Raw genomic sequence first — 22,631 nt, forward strand, 5'->3', positions numbered from 1 at the left:
CTAGTGGAAAAAATAAAAAACAAGAAGGGAAGAAATCAGAGGACAGACTCACTCTCCACCCAACATATAGTCTGAATTGATTTCAAATGCCAAAGGGACTCCCATCGTCTCCCCTCTGGTAGATCCTACCTGCTGAATTTCTACCATGTTTTGTCAATTATGATTTTATACAACAGAAGACTATGAACCTAGCTCTCCTCACTATAAAGAGGATGATGTGCTGGTGATGATGGGTAGTGGCAATGAGGGTAGTGGTGGTGGTGATGATAATGGCAGGGACACTTCAGTGTCTGAATTTCACCACCGAAGACGCATTTATATACTTTAGAGAATGCCACAAAGTTTAGCAAAAACACTTTTTCCTTAAGGGTTACTGTTCTAAAGGGCTACCCTAAAAAAACTCATAATCGATTCCAAATAAATGGAGGATTCATATATTTAAAAATGAAAAACTAATGTAATCAATGCTGCTGACCTCAAGGATGGAAATGTAAATAAAATCTTCCTTCTTTCTGTCAAACAAATAAATGAACTCTTCCTTGAGGACAAGCCATACTTTTCTGCCTTTTTATTGTTTTTAATTTATTTATATTTTTCCATTTTTTAAATTTTAATTCCAATGCAGTTAACATACAGTGTTATACTAGTTTCAAGTGTACAATATAGTGATTTGACACTTCCATATATTACTCAATGCTCATCAAGATAAGTGTACTCTTAATTCCCTTTACCAATTTCACCCATCCCTTTTTAAAAGTATATTCTGCAATTTGAATTACCATTGCAAATTGAATACTATTACCATTTCTAACATAAATTAAGCTACCAATACATTCTGGTTATGGTGAAACACTGCTCTGCCCTGGGAATTTCTAAAAAGACCCAGAGTGTTAGAAACAGCCACTCAGACATAATACCCCTCTTTACCCAGCTCTGCAAGAAGATGAATCTTTATTAGAACCGACCTTTTCCTGAAGGCCCTCACAAAAAAGTAATGAAATAATCAGACCTAAAATGTATTTGTTTGTGTTTATGTGCCAACGAAGAAAAAAATGGATCCTAGGAGGATCTGTGGATTTAGAAGATCCATTCATTTGGAATGCTCATCTGTCTACATATTGCTGCAACTGGAGAAGTTAGATTAAAAAAAAAAGTCTTGGTCTTTAAGTCCTAACATTACAGGAAGCATCTGCTTTGAGAACAATGACTCACAGCCTCTGATAACAGTAACATTCTCCTTTGAAAGAGAGAGAGCGCTCCCAGAAATGGTATTTTTCAATGAAACTGTATGTCAACAGTCAGAAAACAACCAGTAAAAGAAGTACATTTTCTCCCTCTCTTTATCAAAGATCCATTCTGCTCTCAGGATAGTATTGCCTGGCCCAGTCTTCAGCACTTTAGCCTTCCCAGAGACATATGACCAACTCTCTTCCCAAAAGAAAAATCTAAGGAAAAGGTTTTAAAATGAGTTATAGCCCCCACCACCACCTGTACCATGTTGGTACTACTTGCAGAAAAAAGAAAGACTGATAAAGGAGATTGCAGAAAAGATAATGCAGTAGAAATTCTAAAATAAGAGTATACAAACATCTGTGCAAAGCCCAAATATTTATCAAAATCATCCATGTTATTCTAGACCTCTGCATTGCAGTAAAACTGCCACACTAGTAGAGCCAAAATGGTAATTCTTAGTGACTAAATAATGAATGCGGAACTACATTAAGTATTGTCTGCTCTTAGTATTTCAACATTTTCCTTAGCCATTATCATAAAACCAGGATTAATTCATTTTCAGAAATAATAGGCAATAATGAAAGCAGAAGTCTGCCCTCATATAAAAAGAAATAATGCATCCTGCATCTTCTTCAGTATTACTACTTATAAATGATATTAATGGCTGGTGTTGAATTCCTCATAGATGCTGGATACTAACTTTCACTTTATACCTACTCTGGGAAGTAAGTTTCATTTATCCCCATTCTATAGGTAAGGAAATCCAGGCTCAGAACCGTTAGGTAACCACACAAAATCATACTGTCTTATTGTCAAGAAGACAATCCCAGATCGTAAGCCCTAATCTACATTTCCTCCCCAGGGAAACAAGGCCTCCCACTTTTCTGACATAGCTCCTATGAGCCTGGGTGGCTCAGTGGTTTAGCGCCTGCCTTCGGCCCAGGGCATGATCCTGGGGTCCTGGAATCGAGTCCCACATCGGGTTCCCTGCATGGAGCCTGCTTCTCCCTCTGCCTGTGTCTCTGTCTCTGTCTCTCTCTGTCTCTCATGAATAAATAAAATATTAGAAAGAAAGAAAGAAAGAAAGAAAGAAAGAAAGAAAGAAAGAAAGAAAGAAAGAAAAGAAAGAAAGAAAGAAAGAAAGAAAGAAAAAAAGAAAGACAACGTGGTTTAGCCCCTGTACATATCACCTCTTCCTGACTTTTATCCCAAACTAGTCAGTCAATCTCCAGTGGAGAAAAAAAACACAGTTATAGATAAACTTTGATTTTATCTCCTTTCATGATGGTGTTAACTTCTCTGTTGATAGAGGACAAACATTTATAAAATGAACTACTGTGGAATCCCTTCCACCCTTCATTATGTGCCCTTAAATTAAGGTTTTAAGATAACTCAACGGTATGGGCATTTATGCCTCAATTTCTGCCCTCTGACTAAACATCTGAACATGCTCTTAGTTAATTGTGTTTATATTAGGTAGTAGGATTATGGGTGATCTTGGTTTATTTCCTTCAGTTACAAGATGTAAGCACCAAGTATGTATTACTCTTTCAACTAGAAAAAAATACAATAAATATTCATTTTAATAGGAAAAAAAAAGCTTAAGTATTTATGCCCAAAATTATTTTTCCCTTAGTATTAAAAAAGAAGACATTCATCGACCCAATTTAATCCTAAACCAGATTAGATTCCAAATTCAAGATGTGGGTTCTTTTACAAATGACTCCTACATTTACATCATTGTTTTCCCATATTTAAAAATTAAGAAATATTCCATAAGACTGAACTTCAACACTGTGCAGCTCTTTTCCTTTCCACGGGCCTATTTAGTAAAATCCTTAGCACTTTATAAATATAAAGAAAAATGGTTACATACGCTTTATATGAACTATATATAAATATGGTTTTGCTTCAGACTGTTGACTTTGCCCATTTCTCCCTCTGAGCAGTCACTGGCATCTATTTCCCAGCCTCCTTTGCAGCTAAGCATGGGGCCATAAGAAGAGGAACAGAAGTGATCTGAGCCATTTCTAAGCCTATCCCATAAAAACCTCCCACATAAGAAACTCTATGCTTCCCCTGCAGACTTGGAAGCCACATGTTGATGACCAGGGAGCCACAAAGTGGAAGGAATCTGGGTCTCTGCATCCCCGCTTGGGAGAGCATCCAGGAATAACCATTTTGGACTTTATGTGAGCAAATGTTAAAACTGTACTATGTAAAACACTGCAACTCTGGGGTTTCTCTGTTACCCTACCTAATGTGTGGTTTTGTTAACATACTCCAGAAGGGTAAGACTTCATGCTGTTTCTCTTACCTTTTTCAAAGACTCCTTCTGCTTCCAGGACAGAGACAGAGAGGTTGGCTGCCATCTTGACCAGCTCCGCCTTCACGGTGACCTGGGGGGGGCTGTGTTCCAGAAGCTCCACCCCAATAGTCACATTTCCTCCAGGCCTGACAATCCCTGGGGCTGTCACCAGAAATCTAGGCCTAAAGAGTCCCCGAGATGAGAAAAACACAGTTCCTTATCCTTACATCTCCATTCCTCACGTTTCATAGATAGTGAGATTCTCCATACTGTGCCAACTGCAGTTGTTCCAATTATCCCAATATTGCCCCACTGCTCCATTTAGCAACTGCATTGAAATGCTATTGAAACAAGAATTCCCATAAATCAATCTTAATGCAGTAATTCCTGCACCACTAGTGGAGAGCATGTGTTATTATTTCCATTGTATAAACCACAAACAGCACAGGATGAGCCTCGGTGTAAATGGCTTGCACCGAGGCATGCAGAGGTTACTGGCAAAGTACAAGCCCTTACACTTCTCCTTCACAGACCTCATCCCAGCGTGATTTATTTTTTGACTTGCACACACACACACACACACACACACATTTTGCGGGTTTTATTCAAACTTTCCTCCATGGGCATCTGCCCCGGAAAACATCATCTAACAAATACCAGTGATTGAAGTCTATCACCGGAAATTAAACGGCCAGGGGTAAAACGTCCAGGTGTAGCAGAGCAAGAAAGTCAGCAAACACACCACTTTCTCTGCCCAAGCCAAGGGTAAAGGCTCAACCGCAGAAAAAAACCGATAGGAGTGGGCACTTTCCATTAATGTGGGTGTCTCATTAGTTCTCTTCCTAGTTAGTGTGTGCACCCCAACCACTCCCTGCACCTCGGCCACACCTTGCCAGTGCCCGCGTTGAGAGAGAGCTAGTCTGGAAGGAGAAACACACACACCTCACACGCCTTTGAGAAAAGAAGGCGCGCTGCATGGGAGAAGAAAAAAAATGTGACGGGAAAGGCAGAGGTAACGTGCACTCAAACTGACCTATCTCTCTAGAAAAGTCGTTACTGCCAGAAAGACGCTAAACAGCTTCCACGGGTGGAGAAAGTAACTGTCCCATGGAGAACCGAGCTGCAGCGACCGACGCTCTGCCCTCCGGGCGGGTGCCCCGCGCCCCCTCCGCGCCCCGCCGCCCGCCCCGCGCCCCTCCGCGCCCCGCCGCCCGCGCCCGCCCCGCGCCCCGCGCCCGCCCCGCCCGCGCTCCTACCGCGAGCCCGCGGCCAGCACTGCGGTCCACACGCACACGAGGTGGGCGGCGGTCAGGAGCCCCCGGCCGCGCATCTCGGCCGCGTCTGCCTGGGCCACCCTGGGCTCCCGGGGAAATTCGCGGGCGCGGCGGGGTGTGGCTTCCCACCTCCTCCCCGCTTCTTTTCCCCCGACTCCGGCGTTTAGCAATCCGAGACGGGCGCGCCTGCAAGCGGAGTGAGAAGTCTGAATTGAGACGGGACTTGGTGGCTCCACCCCTCCCGCCCGCATCACAATGGCGCTTCTCGCGGCTCCCGGCGAGCCTCGAAAATCCGGGGCGGTGGGGGGGTGAGAAGTGCGGTCCGCGCGACCTGGCCCCGGCACCCCCGCTCCCCGCGGAGAACACGGGGCGCCCCCTTCCCCAGCCCCCGGCCTCCCCGGGCTGTTTACACTAGCGCCCACCGACGATGCCCGGGGTGAAAACAGGCCCATCCTTGTGAGGAGAAATGCGGAGCGGCTTTGCGAAGTGGAAAAAAATCAATCATTGTCCCCCAGACTATGAGTCATAATTTTAGAGAAATGAAACACACAGACACACACACACACACAGAGAGCCCAAACCGAGGTATTTTCTGGGTAGTTGGTTAATGTATATGAAAGGACAGGAGAAACACTATTTTTACTTAAAACACAAATTAAGGTATTTTGTTTGCCTCTCCGGGAAAATGTTATGGTTTGTCAATTTAAAAACAACAACAACAAAGAAAGGAAAGAATTCTGGCACATGCAGAAATTAGGTGTTGCTACTTGGAACTGTGAGAAACAATTATCCAGGGGGATGCTTTTTATATTTTTGACTGTCTCTAAACGGCGTTTGCTAAAGGCGTTAGTTATGATTAGAACCAAAAAGCCCTGAGCGACCTGTATGAACACACTCAGGGTTGGGGTAACTCTCCTGGCCCAGTAGGACAGTAGCCCCGGTGCAACAGTGACTGAGCCCCAGCTCCTCACCATCCTGGCTGGGCAACAACTCCCTCCCCAGTTCTTTAGCACTGGCACCATCTTCAGATGACTCAGGTTTCACCATGACTACACCATAAAAGCAGAGAACTGCCAAAAACTGTTGGAAAACAGGCACATTCAGTCCTTGACAACTTAAAGTTTCTAATTCATGGAGAAAAGTTTTAGATGGTGACTTTTTAGTGCGGGGCAAAATGCAGGAGGAAAAGAGGTCAGCAAAGGGATGTCACATGACAGCTATGTGCTAAATAAAGGAGAAAGTAGCACCTAGACAAACTGTGGTTTTTGGAATCCAGGAACTTGCTTTCCTCCCTTTCCTGTTCCACCCTTTTTCACCCTGTTGAACTGCTTGCCGAGGTCCCTTCTGTCCCTATGTCTCCTACAGGCAGCCTATCTTTAGTGGCCAGCTTCCTGTGCAGGCAGGGTTGGAGGACAGTGAAAAAAGTGTCCAAGTGGATCCTTGGGTACGGATCCTGTCCCTGATGCAGCTATCACTACTGATCTGATCTCCTTACCTCTGCTGTTCAGAGAGTAGGACCAGGGTCATGTGTGAGCTCAGCCTGGAGGGCTACACCAGTGCTTCTCAAACTAAGGGGTATGAGAAGCACGTTAGGGTACAAACGCTATTTCTGGGATGGGGACCAAGATTCTACTTTACTTCAGTATACAGTGGGTCACAGAAGGTCTACAAGTTGAGACAATTTGGGGCACTTTGATTTAAAAGGGAAATTGGGAACATGGAGAAAATTCTTTTCAAGCTTCACATAGTGGATCAATAAATTCAGGCTTACTCTAGAAGCAAGCAAATGGAAACAGGACTTCAAATGTTACATTCCAAGAAGACCTATATAAAAGTTTAGGATCACCTAGTTATCTTATAAAATTAATGCTGTGCAGGTCTTAAATTAATATACCTCTCTGTTTCTTTCTTCTCACAATACACACTTACTGAAAAGCTTAACCATACAGAAATTTAGCCATGTAGTTTTGCACAGAGATGAAGCTACATGCCTACATTGAGTACATTATACTCAATAAAAATGTATTAAAAGGATTAGTAAAATATTTTGACTGACTTTCTCAATCTGTACTTTTTCCCATGTCATAGATCATGTTTTAATCCCTGGAATAGCTCCATACAGCACGGCCATACAAAAGTTCTTCAAGATCATTGTCAGCTATTATCTTCTCTGCTTTCTTCTCCTCCACCCACCACTGAAGGACTCACTGATGGAGTTAGGCTACTTCTTGGATGCAGATATTTGAAACAAGCTGTTAGTGGTGAAACATTGCTTAAAATCTACTAAAAACACTGCAATTGTAAATGCCAACATTTAATTGTACCCTCTACCGTCTCATAAATGAAGGTAAAATTTTAAAAAATTTTTTTAAAAGGATTAGTAAAAATGTTCAACTCAAAGGCTTTTATTTAAGGTTGTTTTGGTTTTTTTTTAATTTGTTTAAGTGATCTCTACACCCAACATGGGCTCGAACTTAGGATCACAAATTAAGAGTCAGATGCTCTATCAACTGAGCCAGCCAGGTACCCCTCAGAGTCTTTTTTTAATTAATTAAGAAAAATTGAAAGTAGTCTGAGATTAACAATAAAATTTGGTTAAATAAATTATGTATATCCATGCAACAGAATACTATAAAGTAATTAAAAATTATGTGAATCAGAGAATCTAATTATCTAGAAATAAATATTCATGATATGCTGTTGGGGGAGTAGATCATCTGTTTTATAAAATAAAATTTAAAAATTATTCTATGTTTATAAAAATAAAGTGTGTTTAAATGTACATATACAGGGGATCCCTGGGTGGCGCAGTGGTTTGGCACCTGCCTTTGGCCCAGGGTGTGATCCTGGAGACCTGGGATCGAATCCCACGTCGGGCTCCCGGTGCATGGAGCCTGCTTCTCCCTCTGCCTGTGTCTCTGCCTCTCTCTCTTTCTGTGTGACTATCATAAATAAATAAACATTTTTAAAAATAATAATAATAAAATAAATGTACATATACATTGTAGATATATGCATCGAAGAAATTGAAGGATGCTTACCAAAATGTTGTCTGTATCCTGGTGATTACTTATGTCTGCCAAGTTTTCTATAATAAATAAAAATATCATTTTCATTTAAAAAGAAAACAATGAAATGGTACTGTTCTACTAAGAGGTTTTTAAGGCAGCATCTTAGAAACTAACTATTTAAATAAAGTTCGTGAATTTTAATACTAAAAAAAATTATGTGTGTTCCTTCTATGAAAACTGAATGGCCCTTTGCATAAGAACTCCCCACAGTTCCTGTGTAACTCCTGACCTATCTTTAGGGTGTGGTTCAACGAGAAATTAGAACCAATATGAGACTGATCCTACCCAATCATGGCAACCAGTGGAGCAGCCATTGCCTCTGCATCTAGTGTTGAACCTAAATTCACTCCAGGTCAGCCAAGGAGAGTATAACTAAATGTGTACAAGAACAAGAAAACAGGGCAGGCTGGGTTGCTTAGTGGTTTTGCACCACCTTCAGCCCAGGACGTGATCCTGGAGACCCAGATCGAGTCCCACATTGGGCTCCCTGCCTGGAGCCTGCTTCTCCCTCTGCCTGTGTCTCTGCCTGTGTCTCTGCCTCTCTCTCTCTCTCTCTCTCTCTCAATCATGAATAAATAAATAACATCTTTAAAAAAAGAACAAGGAAACATGAGGGAGAACTGGAACCCATGTCTCTCTTACCACCTCCAACTTTGATGTCATGGGTAATCTGCAAGAGAAGCTAATAGCTTTCACCAAGGGCTGCATATGCACCTGGCCCAGAATTCAGAAAAGTTCAAGGAGGAGATCTTCTAAGAACTGGGGGAGCATGGGCCCCACTGTCACCCCACATCCACAAAGTGGGCTAGCAGATCAGTAACAATGAGGGCAAGTGGCTCACCTGCCTGGCATCTTACACTGATCTTCAGAGTAAACAATATGGCTTCTGCTTCACTGCTGGCTTCCCAGTTCACACAAAATGTCCCTTGTGACCAACACCAACTCAGAACCATACAAAGATGAGACTTCTGAGAAATTTAGCTCCATCTTAAATAAGTTGCCACAGTACAAAGCTACCAAAGGCTGTGCCTTATCAACTTGACATTTGTATATACCTGTTTTAACCATATTTAACTCCGGAAAAAAGCAATAGAAAAATCATGTTTTCACCTACATGATGCAACATTCCCTCATACAACCAAACACAACTTAACCCTCTCCCTAAAAGGGGATACAAAGTTCCTTTAACCATCTTCATACTTGGTTCATGCCTCTTCTAGCTGAATCACATTCTCCCTTTGAGATCCTATAACTTCAATACCAAGGTATAGGGATCCCTGGGTGGCACAGTGGTTTAGCACCTGCCTTTGGCCCAGGGCGCGATCCTGGAGACCCAGGATCGAATCCCATGTCGGGCTCCCTGCATGGAGCCTGCTTCTCCCTCTGCCTCTCTCTCTCTCTCTCTCTGTGACTATCATGAATAAATAAATAAAATCTTAAAAAAAAAAAAAACAAGGTATAGGTTAACTATTATTAACACATATGGTAAAGGAATGACAGGGAGAAAAAAATATTGGTTAATAATGTACACAAATGTATTTATATCAAGACAACAGGAAATGCAAATAACTGGTACAGTCCTCATTCCTACTGCTAGTCACATAGAGGTATATGGTATTTATAACTACCTTCTTCCATTACCTGTTTCTCTGCCCTCAGTTCTTTGCATGGTTCTTTGTATGATGAGGTGACCCAAATATTCATTCCTAAAGGACTTGGGCCATTAACAGTTCTCCCTATATTGTACTGTTTTCTATCAACTTTGATAAAGGAACCTGGGAGAACTAAGGGATAGATGCCCTAGGATATCTTCTGCATTCCAGAAATACTCCTTACTTTCACTATGTCGTGGCAACTCCTTGATAATCAGGATCATTCACTCACTCCTGCCAAAAGAGTGACCTTTTCTTTGGCTCTTGATTCACCGGCATGAGGAGCCCCAAGTAACCAAGGGGTAATCAATCTCAACTACCAATTTAGTGGAAGCATTGCAGTGTCCCCTACTGGAAGTACTGTTGTCTTGGAAACTGAGATGTCTGCACCAACAGAGCCCAATGCTGCTCTGGAATGGGAAGCAAAAATTTCAGTAGTGTGGATCACTAGAGGTAACAAAGGAACTGCTCTTATTCCACCCCTTTATTCTCTGACTAGTGAAGCTGGCTTTGGGATAAAACATGAGTTGATGATTTAGAGCATATACCATATCCAGAGTATGTTGTTCAATTTTTACACATTCAAGTTTGTAACATTTCAGAAATATTATATATATATGATTAATGTCAACTTAAATTCATCATCTATTTAAGAACTATTTTGATAGACTCCTGCACAGAACACCAGAATATTCCCTGAAAACCTTTTTTAATCCAAGATCAGGAGAAAGTCCCTGTCCACTGGAAAATAAGGAAGGATATTGAAATTAACAAGGAATAATAATAATGAGATTTATCCTTAACTTTCTATACAACAGTCCAGAATTTAAAATTAGAGTTCTATGTCTAAGCAAACATCAAACAAGAATGAAGATAGAATATAAATCTTTTCAGAAATGGAATGGTTCAGGAACTTTGTCTTCCGCAAACTCTTTTTAGGAAGTTACTTTAGGAGGACATATTTAGCAAACCAATGGGGAAAAAAGTCAAGACAAAAGAAGATGTAAGAATCAGGAAAAAGTATATATAACCCCAGAGAGCAATGAAGAAAAAAGTTTCAACAGGAAGAAGACTTCCAAGAATAAGGCCTCAAGGGGGAAAAGGGATCTTAATAGAATAGATAAACATGATGGAAAACTGGGGTTGGGGTTAGAAAATAGAGACTACAACAATGTAAAATAGTGCAAGTATAGAGAAGGGGAATTAGATGCTCAGGGAAAAAGAAAGCTGTACAAAAAAGTATAGCCGTAAAAGAAAAAAAAAAAAAAAAGTATAGCCGTAACTCATTAGTTGGCTCTGTAGTAAACAATAATTACATAATTATGTTGATGTAGGAGTCGTTTATTGATTTATAACTTGAAGAATCAAACTCATTAAAGAGAAAAAATTAAGCTTTATCCTGCTTTTCCTGTATGAACCATACCACAGGGTAACGAAATAGTACATATGAAAAAAATTCTCCTTGTAGAAGTTCTCCAGCTAATAAATGTAAAACGAGTGTCAGCATTAGAATAGCACCATATCACAGCCCTTAATGAATTAATAGATCTAGACCAGCATTGCCCAAGAGAACTTTCCGTGATGTTAGAAACGCTTTATATCTGCCCTAACACAGTAACCATGCAACATGAGGCTACAAACATTTGACTCATGGCTAGTGCAACTGGAAAACTGAATTTTTAATTTTGTTTAATTTGAATTAATTTAAATGTAAATAGTGGCATGTGACTAATAGCGACCACAATGGATCATGCAGACCTAAACAATCATCATAAATGACTACTAGTATCACAAAAGGAGATATCCAGATACCATGCCTCCCAGTAGAAGGACCCGGACCAGCTAAGAAGTCATCTTGCCTAAAAATTGAAAATGAATCAGATCATGCTTCTAGATTCAACTACCAATCTGCAAAGAAACATAGAGGGACATATTAAACACCACAAGGATGTATTAACAAAATCCAGATGACAGGAAACTATCAAACAATCTAATTTCTTCAACAAATAAATTGCAAGGAAAAATGAAAGAATGGAAAGAAACTATGGATTTGAGGATCCCTGGGTGGCACAGCAGTTTAGCACCTGCCTTTGGCCGAGGGCGCTATCCTGGAGACCCGGGATCGAGTCCCACATCAGGCTCCCGGTGCATGGAGCCTGCTTCTCCCTCTGCCTGTGTCTCTGCCCCTCTCTCTCTCTCTCTGTGACTATCATAAATAAGTAAAATTTTTTTAAAAAGCTTTAAAAAAAAAAAAACTATGGATTTAAAGGGACATACAAGTCAATTAATACCAATGTATAAGTATAATTTGTCTCCAGTTCCAAACCAAAAACCTAAAAAGAAATTATTACATTTCTTACCAATGTATAAGTATAATTTGTCTCCAGTTCCAAACCAAAAACCTAAAAAGAAATTATTGCATTTCTGAAATAGTTACTGACTGGATATTTGATGATCTTAAAGGATTTTTAGGGGCACCTTGGTGGCTCAGTCAGCTAAGCATCTCACTCTTGATTTCAGCTCAAGTCATGATCTCAGGGTGGTGAAATGGAGGCTCACACTGGGCTCTGCACTGGGCATGGAGCCTGTTTAAGATTCTCTCACTCCCTCTCCCTTTGCCCCCCCCTTCCCCCACCTCTCTCAAATAAATAAATCTTTTATAAAAAAGGATTTTTATCTATTGTTTACATTGGAATTCTATTTTCTGAAAGGGTCTTCATCTTGGAAATACATACTGAAATATTTATGGGTGAAATATTACATCTGGTATTTGCTTCAAAAATAAAACAGGAACCAATTCAGACCCCTTAGGATGACTATTGTAAAAAACAAAACCAAAATAAAACAGAAAATAACAAGTATTACAAAGGGGTGAAGAAACTTTTGTTGAAACCCTTGTACATTGCTGGTAGGCATGTTAAATGGTGCAGCCACTGTGGAACACAGTAAGGTAGTTCCTAAAAAAAATAAACACTGGGACTGGGCAGCCCAGGTGGCTCAGCAGTTTAGTGCCACCTTCAGCCCAGGGCGTGATCCTGGAGAACCGGGATCCAGTCCCACGTTAGGCTCCCTGCATGGAGCCTGCTTCTTCCTCTGCCTGTCTCTGCCTCTCTCTCTCTCTCCTTTCTGTGTATTCTCATGAATAAATAAATAAAATCTTTAAAAAAAATAAACACAGAATTACCATATGATCTAACAGTCCATTTCTGAGCATATGCCCAAAAGAGTTGAAAGCAAGGACTCAAAAGATATTTGTACATTCATTCATAGAATAATTTGCAATACCCAAAAGGTGAAAGCAACCCAAGATCCATTGGTGAATGGATAATAAAACATGGTGTACCCTTACAATGGAAAATTCATGCTACATATTGGGACCCTGAAAACATCATGCTAACCCAGGAAAGTAAGCAAATCACAAAAGAATGAATGTTGCATGATTCCATTTATACAAGGTACCTAGAGTAGTCAAGCTTATAGAGATAGAAAATACATTTCATTGGTGGTTGCCAAGGGCTGATGAGGAGGAGGAATGGAGAGTTATTGTTTAATGAGTAGGGAGATTCAGTGTGAGAAGATGAGAAAGTTCTAAAGATGGATGGTGGTGATGGTTGCACAATGTGAATGTACTTAATGACAAAGAACTTAACACTTCAAAATGGTTAAAATGGCAAATTTAATGTCATGTGTATTTTACTATGAAAAATGATTATACAGAAAGGACCAGGAAGGTGGGGAAAGGTGGAATTACATAGCTTGAGTTGATGACTATTGAAGCTAGATAATTGGGTACATGAGGATTCGTTATACTCTTCTCTCTACTTCTCTGTATGTTTGAAATTTTCCATAATGGAAATATTTTTTGTACCAAAACAATATATACAAAGAAATAAAAAATCAGTTTAAAAGAAAAAACTAAAACATAAAAATGCCTAATAAAACTCACCAGAAAAATATTATAACAGAAAAAATTAAAATTGTGACCAAAAATTGTGTCCCAAATTACCACAGCCTAAGGAAGATACTTAGGTAAGACTTCACTGAAGAGATAGCCAATGGAAAGAAAATTTGAGCTAGAATGCAAAGAAAGAAAATTCTTGGTTTAAAATAACTTTCTCTGGAAATAGTTGTAGGGGAAGGGGACTGCTGGTTTTTCTTTTCTTTTTATATTGTCTTATATTTTTTTTAATTTATTTTTTATTGGTGTTCAATTTACTAACATACAGAATAACCCCCAGTGCCCGTCACCCATTCACCCCCACCCCCCGCCCTCCTCCCCTTCTACCACCCCTAGTTCGTTTCCCAGAGTTAGCAGTCTTTACGTTCTGTCTCCCTTTCTGATATTTCCCACACATTTCTTCCCCCTTCCCTTATATTCCCTTTCACTATTATTTATATTCCCCAAATGAATGAGAACATATAATGTTTGTCCTTCTCCGACTGGCTTACTTCACTCAGCATAATACCCTCCAGTTCCATCCACGTTGAAGCAAATGGTGGGTATTTGTCATTTCTAATAGCTGAGTAATATTCCATTGTATACATAAACCACATCTTCTTTATCCATTCATCTTTCGATGGACACCGAGGCTCCTTCCACAGTTTGGCTATCGTGGCCATTGCTGCTATAAACATCGGGGTGCAGGTGTCCCGGCGTTTCATTGCATCTGTATCTTTGGGGTAAATCCCCAACAGTGCAATTGCTGGGTCGTAGGGCAGGTCTATTTTTAACTGTTTGAGGAACCTCCACACAGTTTTCCAGAGTGGCTGCACCAGTTCACATTCCCACCAACAGTGTAAGAGGGTTCCCTTTTCTCCGCATCCTCTCCAACATTTGTCGTTTCCTGCCTTGTTAATTTTCCCCATTCTCACTGGTGTGAGGTGGTATCTCATTGTGGTTTTGATTTGTATTTCCCTGATGGCAAGTGATGCAGAGCATTTTCTCATGTGCATGTTGGCCATGTCTATGTCTTCCTCTGTGAGATTTCTGTTCATGTCTTTTGCCCATTTCATGATTGGATTGTTTGTTTCTTTGGTGTTGAGTTTAATAAGTTCTTTATAGATCTTGGAAACTAGCCCTTGATCTGATATGTCATTTGCAAATATCTTCTCCCATTCTGTAGGTTGTCTTTTAGTTTTGTTGACTGTTTCTTTTGCTGTGCAGAAGCTTTTGATCTTGATGAAGTCCCAATTCATTTTTGCTTTTGTTTCTTTTGCCTTCGTGGATGTATCTTGCAAGAAGTTACTATGGCCGAGTTCAAAAAGGGTGTTGCCTGTGTTCTTCTCTAGGATTTTGATGGAATCTTGTCTCACATTTAGATCTTTCATCCATTTTGAGTTTATCTTTGTGTATGGTGAAAGAGAGTGGTCTAGTTTCATTCTTCTGCATGTGGATGTCCAATTTTCCCAGCACCATTTATTGAAGAGACTGTCTTTCTTCCAATGGATAGTCTTTCCTCCTTTATCGAATATTAGTTGCCCATAAAGTTCAGGGTCCACTTCTGGATTCTCTATTCTGTTCCACTGATCTATGTGTCTGTTTTTGTGCCAGTACCACACTGTCTTGAGGACCACAGCTTTGTAGTACAACCTGAAATCTGGGATTGTGATGCCCCCGGATATGGTTTTCTTTTTTAATATTCCCCTGGCTATTCAGGGTCTTTTCTGATTCCACAAAAATCTTCAAATAATCTGTTCCAACTCTCTGAAGAAAGTCCATGGTATTTTGATAGGGATTGCATTAAACGTGTAAATTGCCCTGGGTAACATTGACATTTTCAGAATATTAATTCTGCCAATCCATGAGCATGGAATATTTTTCCATCTCTTTGTGTCTTCCTCCATTTCTTTCAGAAGTGTTCTGTAGTTTTTAGGGTATAGATCCTTTACCTCTTTGGTTAGGTTTATTCCTAGGTATTTTATGCTTTTGGGTGCAATTGTAAATGGGATTGGATCCTTAATTTCTCTTTCTTCAGTCTCATTGTTAGTGTATAGAAATGCCACTGACTTCTGGGCATTGATTTTGTATCCTGCCACGCTACCGAATTGCTATATGAGTTCTAGCAATCTTGGGGTGGAGACTTTTGGGTTTTCTATGTAGAGTATCATGTCATCGGCGAAGAAGGAGAGTTTGACTTCTTCTTTGCCAATTTGAATGCCTTTAATGTCTTATAGAATTATTTGAACCTTTAAACTATGTGCATATGAAACTGTTAACACTGTGTCAGATTTTTAAACCTCGCCAATATATACACACCAAAGGTTAATTGTCACGTTGACCTATTACATCTGCTTTATTCTGTTATCAACATTTTAACTTCTTGGCTTCTCCTTCCTTTCCATCTTCATTGTTCACTTTTGGGTTTTGGATCTCTCCTGTGTAACCTTAGAAATGAACACTATAGATTGGCTACCAAAAAGTAATCCAATGCCTCCCTCTGTCATATATTCCTTTGTCCAAGTAGCTGCAAAAATAAAATATGCCTTTCTAGGTTCAATCCAGCTGTATGTGGCCATGTGACATAATTCTGCACAATGGGGATCCCTGGGTGGAGCAGCGGTTTGGCACCTGCCTTTGGCCCAGGGCGCGATCCTGGAGACCTGGGATCGAATCCCACGTCGGGCTCCCGGTGCATGGAGCCTGCTTCTCCCTCTGCCTGTGTCTCTGCCTCTCTCTCTCTCTCTCTCTCTGTGACTATCATAAATAAATAAATAAATAAATAAATAAATAAATAAATAAATTTTAAAAAATTCTGCACAATGGTGCGTAAAAAGAAGACTGCAGAGAATGCATTCTCTCCCTGAATAAAACCTCAGCTCAAAAAAAAAAAAAAAAAAAAAAAACCTCGGCTCATCCGCTTCCATCTTGCCCAGAACAGAGGCATCAGACCTTGCTACTCAGAGGTTGAAAGCCACCCGAGGAGAAGAAAAGAAAGGTAGAAGGCACCTGGATCTCAGAGTGCAATAGTAAGCAACTGTAGCAGCCCTGGACTACTCTAAATGCCTCCTTCCCCATCAGTTCATCTCCTTGTGGGAGGGAACTCCTGAGTCAGTGCCAGGCTGTCAAGCCTTTCCCTCCTGGGAGTCTCCCCTTGGGCAAGCTTGGCAAGCTATATGGCAAGCCTATTGTTGCCTCAAAGCTCTCACTGCCCTTTCCCTCTCATTGCCTTTTCAGAACTTTAAAAGTGATCGTTTGTATCCTGTCCTGCCCACACAAAACCAACACACCCTTGAGGTCAATGATTTTCACCAAGGTTAAGCCTTCTTGGAACAGAAGGCAAGTTCTCCACCCATTCTTCAATATTTTTTCTTTTGAGTATGCCATACCTTCCACTGTCTTATTTTAATCATAAGTTTCATCCAATCAAGCTTCAGGGGCTTTATAAGAGTATATTTACCTCCACGTGCTAGAATGTGTCTGCCTGTTGATCTTCTATCAAATCATAGATTTTTGCAAAAAGGAATTATATAACAGAAAGAGAATCAAAACTATATAAATAGTATTACATAAATCTGTTCCTAATATATTTAGAATATAAACCAAGTAGTCAATGTACAAAAATAAAAATGACTTGAAATGGAAACAAACAAAACAGAAATGACTCATGATTCCACCCATATCCTTGGGTTTGTGGTGCCCAGTTTTGCTCTCTTTGCTGATCTGCCACCAAATCTTAGACTCAATTCATCCATCATAGCTGGATTTGCTAGCCTCAAGACTCACCCTAAGCCTGTGTGCATTCATGCGTATTTAGCTCCTTATGCCTTCTGCTCCCAAGGTCAGCTTGCCCCAGGGCCGCACAGTTGCTTTCCTCAGTTCCTTGCTTTCACAGGCACCAAATACACACTGTGGTTCCTGGAGGGCCTGTCACCCCACCATCACCAAACTAGTCTTACATGTGGCCTCTCACAAAAGGATGATATTTTCATTTTCAATGTGTTAAGAAATCAGATATTAAGGAGGACTTCATTTCAGATGAATCTTTCAGTTACTGAAATAATTTATTGTGGCACAGTCTCTTTTTTTCTTTTTAATATTTTCCTTTTCTTTTTAAATTAGCTAGGCACAACCCATGGGTCAGGACCATTGGATACTTCATCAAGAATTCTTGGGCTTTAGCTGGGAGGACAGCCTGCTAAGAGAGAGAAAATACATTGACTCAGATATCCTAAATACCCAACAGGAGTCAGAGCTTAGCAGAAGTTTATTGAAGATGACAAGGAAAATGGCATGTTCTCCTTCTGCAGGATTATGGAATGAGCAGGGGTCTTCTTTAAAAGTCAAGATAGGATTCTCGCATTTCCCTTCATAGAGATATGGCAACGAAAAGAACTAAAGCTACAAGATGTTCGCACCAAGGATGGGCCACCCTCCTCAGCCATGACCTTGTAAAGGACCAGGACAAATGCAGGGAGGACTGTCCCTTCTACTCTGTTGTGCCGCACAGGGACCAATGGATAAGCAGACCTCAGCAGAGTAGGCAAGAGTAAGCAAAATAAAGTTAACAAAAACCCAACTGAGAGGGCTTGGTGATTTGACTTTGTTCCTTTCTTCTTTTTTTATCCTAAAGACTAGGAATTATGCCACAATGCCTGACAAGTTCAATCCCTCTTTGTTCTCCCCTCCATCCTTTTCCTCTCCCTCACTAGATATTTGACATTGTCCAGAAGCAACCATCATTGTCATTTAGAAAACATCCTCACTCAATACTTGTACTAGCAAGGCTAAGCACATTTTCACATGTTCATTGCCATTCTGTTTTCATCTTCTATAAATTGCTTCTGAGGTCTTTTGTCCAGTTTTTATTAGGTTGTCTTTCTCTCACAAATTTGTGGGAACTTTATATGTTCTAAATTGTAAAATGTTATCCCAACACATAAGTTACAAATATCTTCCTCAGTCTTTAGTTTTTGTTTGTTTATTCTCTCTTCGTGGTACAGAAGTTTTTAATCATGGTATGGGCAAATTTGTCAGACTTTTATTTCATGGGTTGTGCTTTCTGTTAAAAAAAAAATATCTTTCTATAGTGAAGTCAAAAAGATGTTCTATATTTTCTCCAAGTCATCTTAAAGTTTTTTCACATTTAGATTTTTAATCCACATAAATTTTTTCTTTATGTACAGTGTGAGCAAGATTTTACTTTTCCATATAAACCCACTGTCCCAATAAATGTGTTAAATAATGAATCTTTCTTCAACTTATTCCTATTGCTACCTGAGCAGAAACTTCTAGTTCTTCAACATTTTTTCTCCATTTCCTTCTCTAGTAACAAGAATTTTAACTGGAAACCTGGGCCCTCATAATTAACTACATCTCCCAGCTTTACTTGCAACAGAATATGGCCATGTTCTAGCTAATGAGTTGTTAGAGGAAGTAGTGTATGTAACGTCCCCAAGGGAAGGAGACATACCTTTTTCCTTCCTTAACCTCTTTCCTTCTAGTGGAATACAGACAAGTTGGCTGGAGCTAGAGAAGCCACCCGGAGCCATTAGTTGAATTGAACAATGGTATAAAAAGTTAGAAGGGAGCGCCTGGGTGCTTCCGTCGGTTAAGACTCCTATTCTTGATTTCTTTCCGCTTGGGTCATGATTTCAGGATCGTGAGATGAAGCCCTGAGTGGAACTCTGGGCTGAGCATGGATCCTGCTTGATATTCTCTCTCTCCTTCTCCTTTCCCCTCTACCCCTCCCCTGTTCATGTGTGCTCGCTCTCTCTCTAAAAAAAAAAAAGAAGAAGAAGAAGAAATCTAGGTCCCTGACTTGCTCTGCACTAACAGGTGAGAGAGAAATACACATCTATCCTGTCTAAGCCATTGCCATTTTGACCACTCTGTCACTCATAGAAAGGAATTCTAATGTATTTATATCAATTTGCCATAAATGTTTCAATCTATTTCTAAGTTCTCATTTCTTATATTGATTTATTTAACTATCATTGGACCAGATACCACATGCTTTAATAAATATAATTTTATATTAAGTTTTGATGTCTAATAAGTAAATCGCCTCTCCTAGCTCCTTTCTAGAATTGCTTTTGGCAGTTCTTTGATTATTCTTCCATATTAGCTTTAGAATCTGTCTAGTTCCATAGGAGAAAGTGTGATGGCATTTTTATTTGAATTTCCTTTAGCTTATAGATAAGGAGCATCAACACCTTTATGAAATTGAATATGAAAATTGAATATGAAATTGAATTGGCTTTCACACATTGCCATAGTATAGCTCGAAATTTATGTTTTTATGTTTTACAATAACATTTTTTACTTTTTTTCCATAAAGTTTTGCATATCTTTTGTCAGATTGATAGTCCTTGATATTATTGTAATGGTATTTTTATTGCATTACCTAATGAGTTACTGATAAAAGATACCATTAATTTTCATATGTCAATCTTATATTCAGCAACCCTGCCAAACTCTTATTTGTTCTAAAAATTTGTCTACAGAGTCTCTTGCATTTTCTATTAATCAGCTTCCATCAAGCAACCATGAGGAAGTGGGAAAGGTAGAGTTGAATGGACTCAATGGTGACAGCATCAAGAGTCTTCAAATAGAAGAGTAATATAGGGGCAGACCGGGTGGCTCAGTGGTTTAGCACTGCCTTCATCCCTCGGTGTGATCCCGGGGTCCTGGGATCGTGTCCCACATCAGGCTCCCTGCATAGAGCCTGCTTCTCCCTCTGCCTGTGTCTCTGCCTCTCTGACTCTCTGTGTCTCTCATGAATAAATAAATAAAATCTTAAAAAAAAAAAGAAGAAGAAGAAGAGTAGCATAGGCAAGAAGTTTGGACAAAGGCAGAGTTGGAATTCTGAGCAAAGATACAAGCAGCACACTTCAGGAGGATATGCTAGCAGTGGAGCCTGAGATAGGGTCGTGAAACACCAGAGCTGAGGGAGAAGAGAAGATTCAAGCATTAGAGGCAGTAACTGAAACAAACAAAAATCACTACCATGGAGATCATTTAAGGCACATCAGTTGGGGCCAATACGGACTTTGTCTAAACTGAGAAACATGGGAGCAAAAGTTGCTTTGTCTTAATTGAGGTACTGAATGCCCCTAGCAGAGTAAGCATCATTGCGATGCAAGAAGGAGTGTAGGGAGTGTGGTAAAAGAAAGAACTCGATTCCAACAAGAGATGGACCACTGGAAGCCACTTTAGACTGAAACCTTTTGACTTCTCATAAACACTGAAAAGAAAGGTAATTTTGTCAGAGCTGCAGTGTCTCTCCAGGGATTGTACTTAATAAACCCTTCCTTACAATACTCATCACTACTTCTGAATTCTGTGGTGTTTTTATATTTTCATTACAGGGTTATATGAGTTTTAATTAAAAATTCAGAATGTTACAACTGCAACCCATCTGAATTCTCGATGTCTATCTAAGGGACCCTGAAATCACATTAAGATAGTTAGGAAATAGGGGCAGTCGGTGGCTCAGTGATTGAGCGTCTGCCTTCGGCTCAGGTCATGGTCCTGCTATCCTGGGATGGAGTCCCACATCAGGGTACCCGCGGAGAGCTTGTTTCTCCCCCTGCCTATGTCTTTGTCTCTGTGTGTGTGTCTTTCATGAATAAATTAATAAAATCTTTAAAAAAAAAAAAAAGATAGTTAGGAAATAGCTCTATTCCCTGGAATAGGACTCTTAAATATCTAAAAGCAGAAATCAGGAAGAATGGTAATTGGGACTATAGGTCCATAAAGTGGCAGATGCCCGAATTCGTCTGATTTGCATTCTGAATCTAGGAAAAGCCTGCTGCAAATGTTCATCAATTATCATGCAAGCGGCCAGAAAAGTAGCCAGATTTTTAACCGTGTCCAGTTACCCAGGGTACCGCCATTCTGTACCAGCCTGCCACCTAGTGGTCATAGCAGTTAATGCAACATATTACTAGAGTCCTCTCGTGATCCTCATCCTTTTCCATGCCTCTGAGTCCATGCTTACTGGGCCCAAACATTCCTGTTACAATGTGACAAGGTAATGCAGTTAGTGATAAAATTATTACAAAAATATATTTCCAATAACAAAGAAATGTAATTCTTACATTTGTTATACAATTTGGAGTTTCCCTAAAACAATTGTTTCAATGTCACTCACTTAAACATCAATGAAATGGACCATCAATATCCTCAGCTTATGCCAGTTAGATGATTGGCTCAGCCATGTAGAATGCTGGAATGCATGAAAATGAAACCACAGGGATTTCAGGATTACCACCCTGATTTTGAGTGGCCTTGTATTCATCATTGTAGACATCACATAGACAAAAGAATTTCAATTTCCCTGGATAAAAATTGAAGATAACCTCAACTTAATGCCAAGCTCAATCTTAGGACAGATGCCATCTATCCTAAAAAATACTTTTCACTTGAACTTCTTGGAGAACGGTTTCTCCAGGACCTGAAAGTAAGACTAGCTATTTGTTCTAAAATATTTTCCACTGTATTTAGAACTTTGCTGTGAAAAGAGGTTACTCTGAACCAACACAAGGACTCTCCGGGTAGACTTGAATGATCTCCCAACTTCAAGTATCTGCAGAAATAGCAGCTGTGGAGGACAGCAAACCACCAGGCAGACTCTGGAGTAGAGCTGAGTAGCAATTTTAGGCCCAGGCCTAAATTTGGAGCCCTGTTCACACAAAGTCATCTATGGTAGGGACCATTCACAGCCCATTCATAGTTCTACCTCTAGTTTATATGCATTCAAAAGCATCATCAACCCAAAACTCCATGATGATGCTAATCTCAAATTTGGAATTAATCAGTACTATCCTCTCATATGTTGGGGTTTTATTTATTTTTACTTTTTGTTTTGGTTTTAGACCATTAAAATTTTTCACGTCTTGGTGACGAAATCATTTATTAAAATAAGCCCACTTTAGGATAATGCTCAGTAACAAACTGATCTTACATGTTTAAGTGCAAAAAAAGGGAGGCAAGGCGGCACCTGGGTGGCTCAGTGGTTGAACGTCTACTTTTGGCTGGGGTCATGATCCTGGGGTCCTGGGATCGAGTCCTGCTTCGGGCTCCCCATGGGGAGCCTGCTTCTTACTCTGCATATGTCTTTGCCTCTCTCTCTCTCTCTCTGACTCTTATGAA

The 22,631-nt window shown here is 40.1% G+C and overlaps 1 protein-coding gene across 6 annotated transcripts in view; it reads right to left on the reverse strand.

Annotated features, from left to right (window-relative positions):
- The window catches only part of CD109 (CD109 molecule), a 126,419-nt gene extending 121,164 nt beyond the window's left edge, over window positions 1-5,255 (reverse strand). For 3 of the 6 annotated variants that reach the window (XM_072832330.1, XM_072832331.1, XM_072832333.1), the window contains exons 1-3: window positions 5,238-5,254; window positions 4,798-5,001; window positions 3,551-3,723 (exon numbers count right to left, since the gene is read on the reverse strand). In XM_072832330.1, coding sequence (XP_072688431.1) covers window positions 3,551-3,723; window positions 4,798-4,871 — 247 coding nt within the window. In that variant the 5' untranslated portion in view covers window positions 4,872-5,001; window positions 5,238-5,254. Of the gene's footprint in view, window positions 1-3,550; window positions 3,724-4,797; window positions 5,033-5,237 lie in introns of those variants that run through there. The other 3 variants (XR_012033985.1, XM_072832332.1, XM_072832334.1) reach the window with 3 other exon arrangements.
- Between the last annotated feature and the right edge of the window lie 17,376 nt (window positions 5,256-22,631).

The sequence above is a fragment of the Canis lupus genome, chromosome 7, assembly GCF_048164855.1.
Source record: "Canis lupus baileyi chromosome 7, mCanLup2.hap1, whole genome shotgun sequence".
Lineage (NCBI taxonomy): Eukaryota > Metazoa > Chordata > Mammalia > Carnivora > Canidae > Canis > Canis lupus.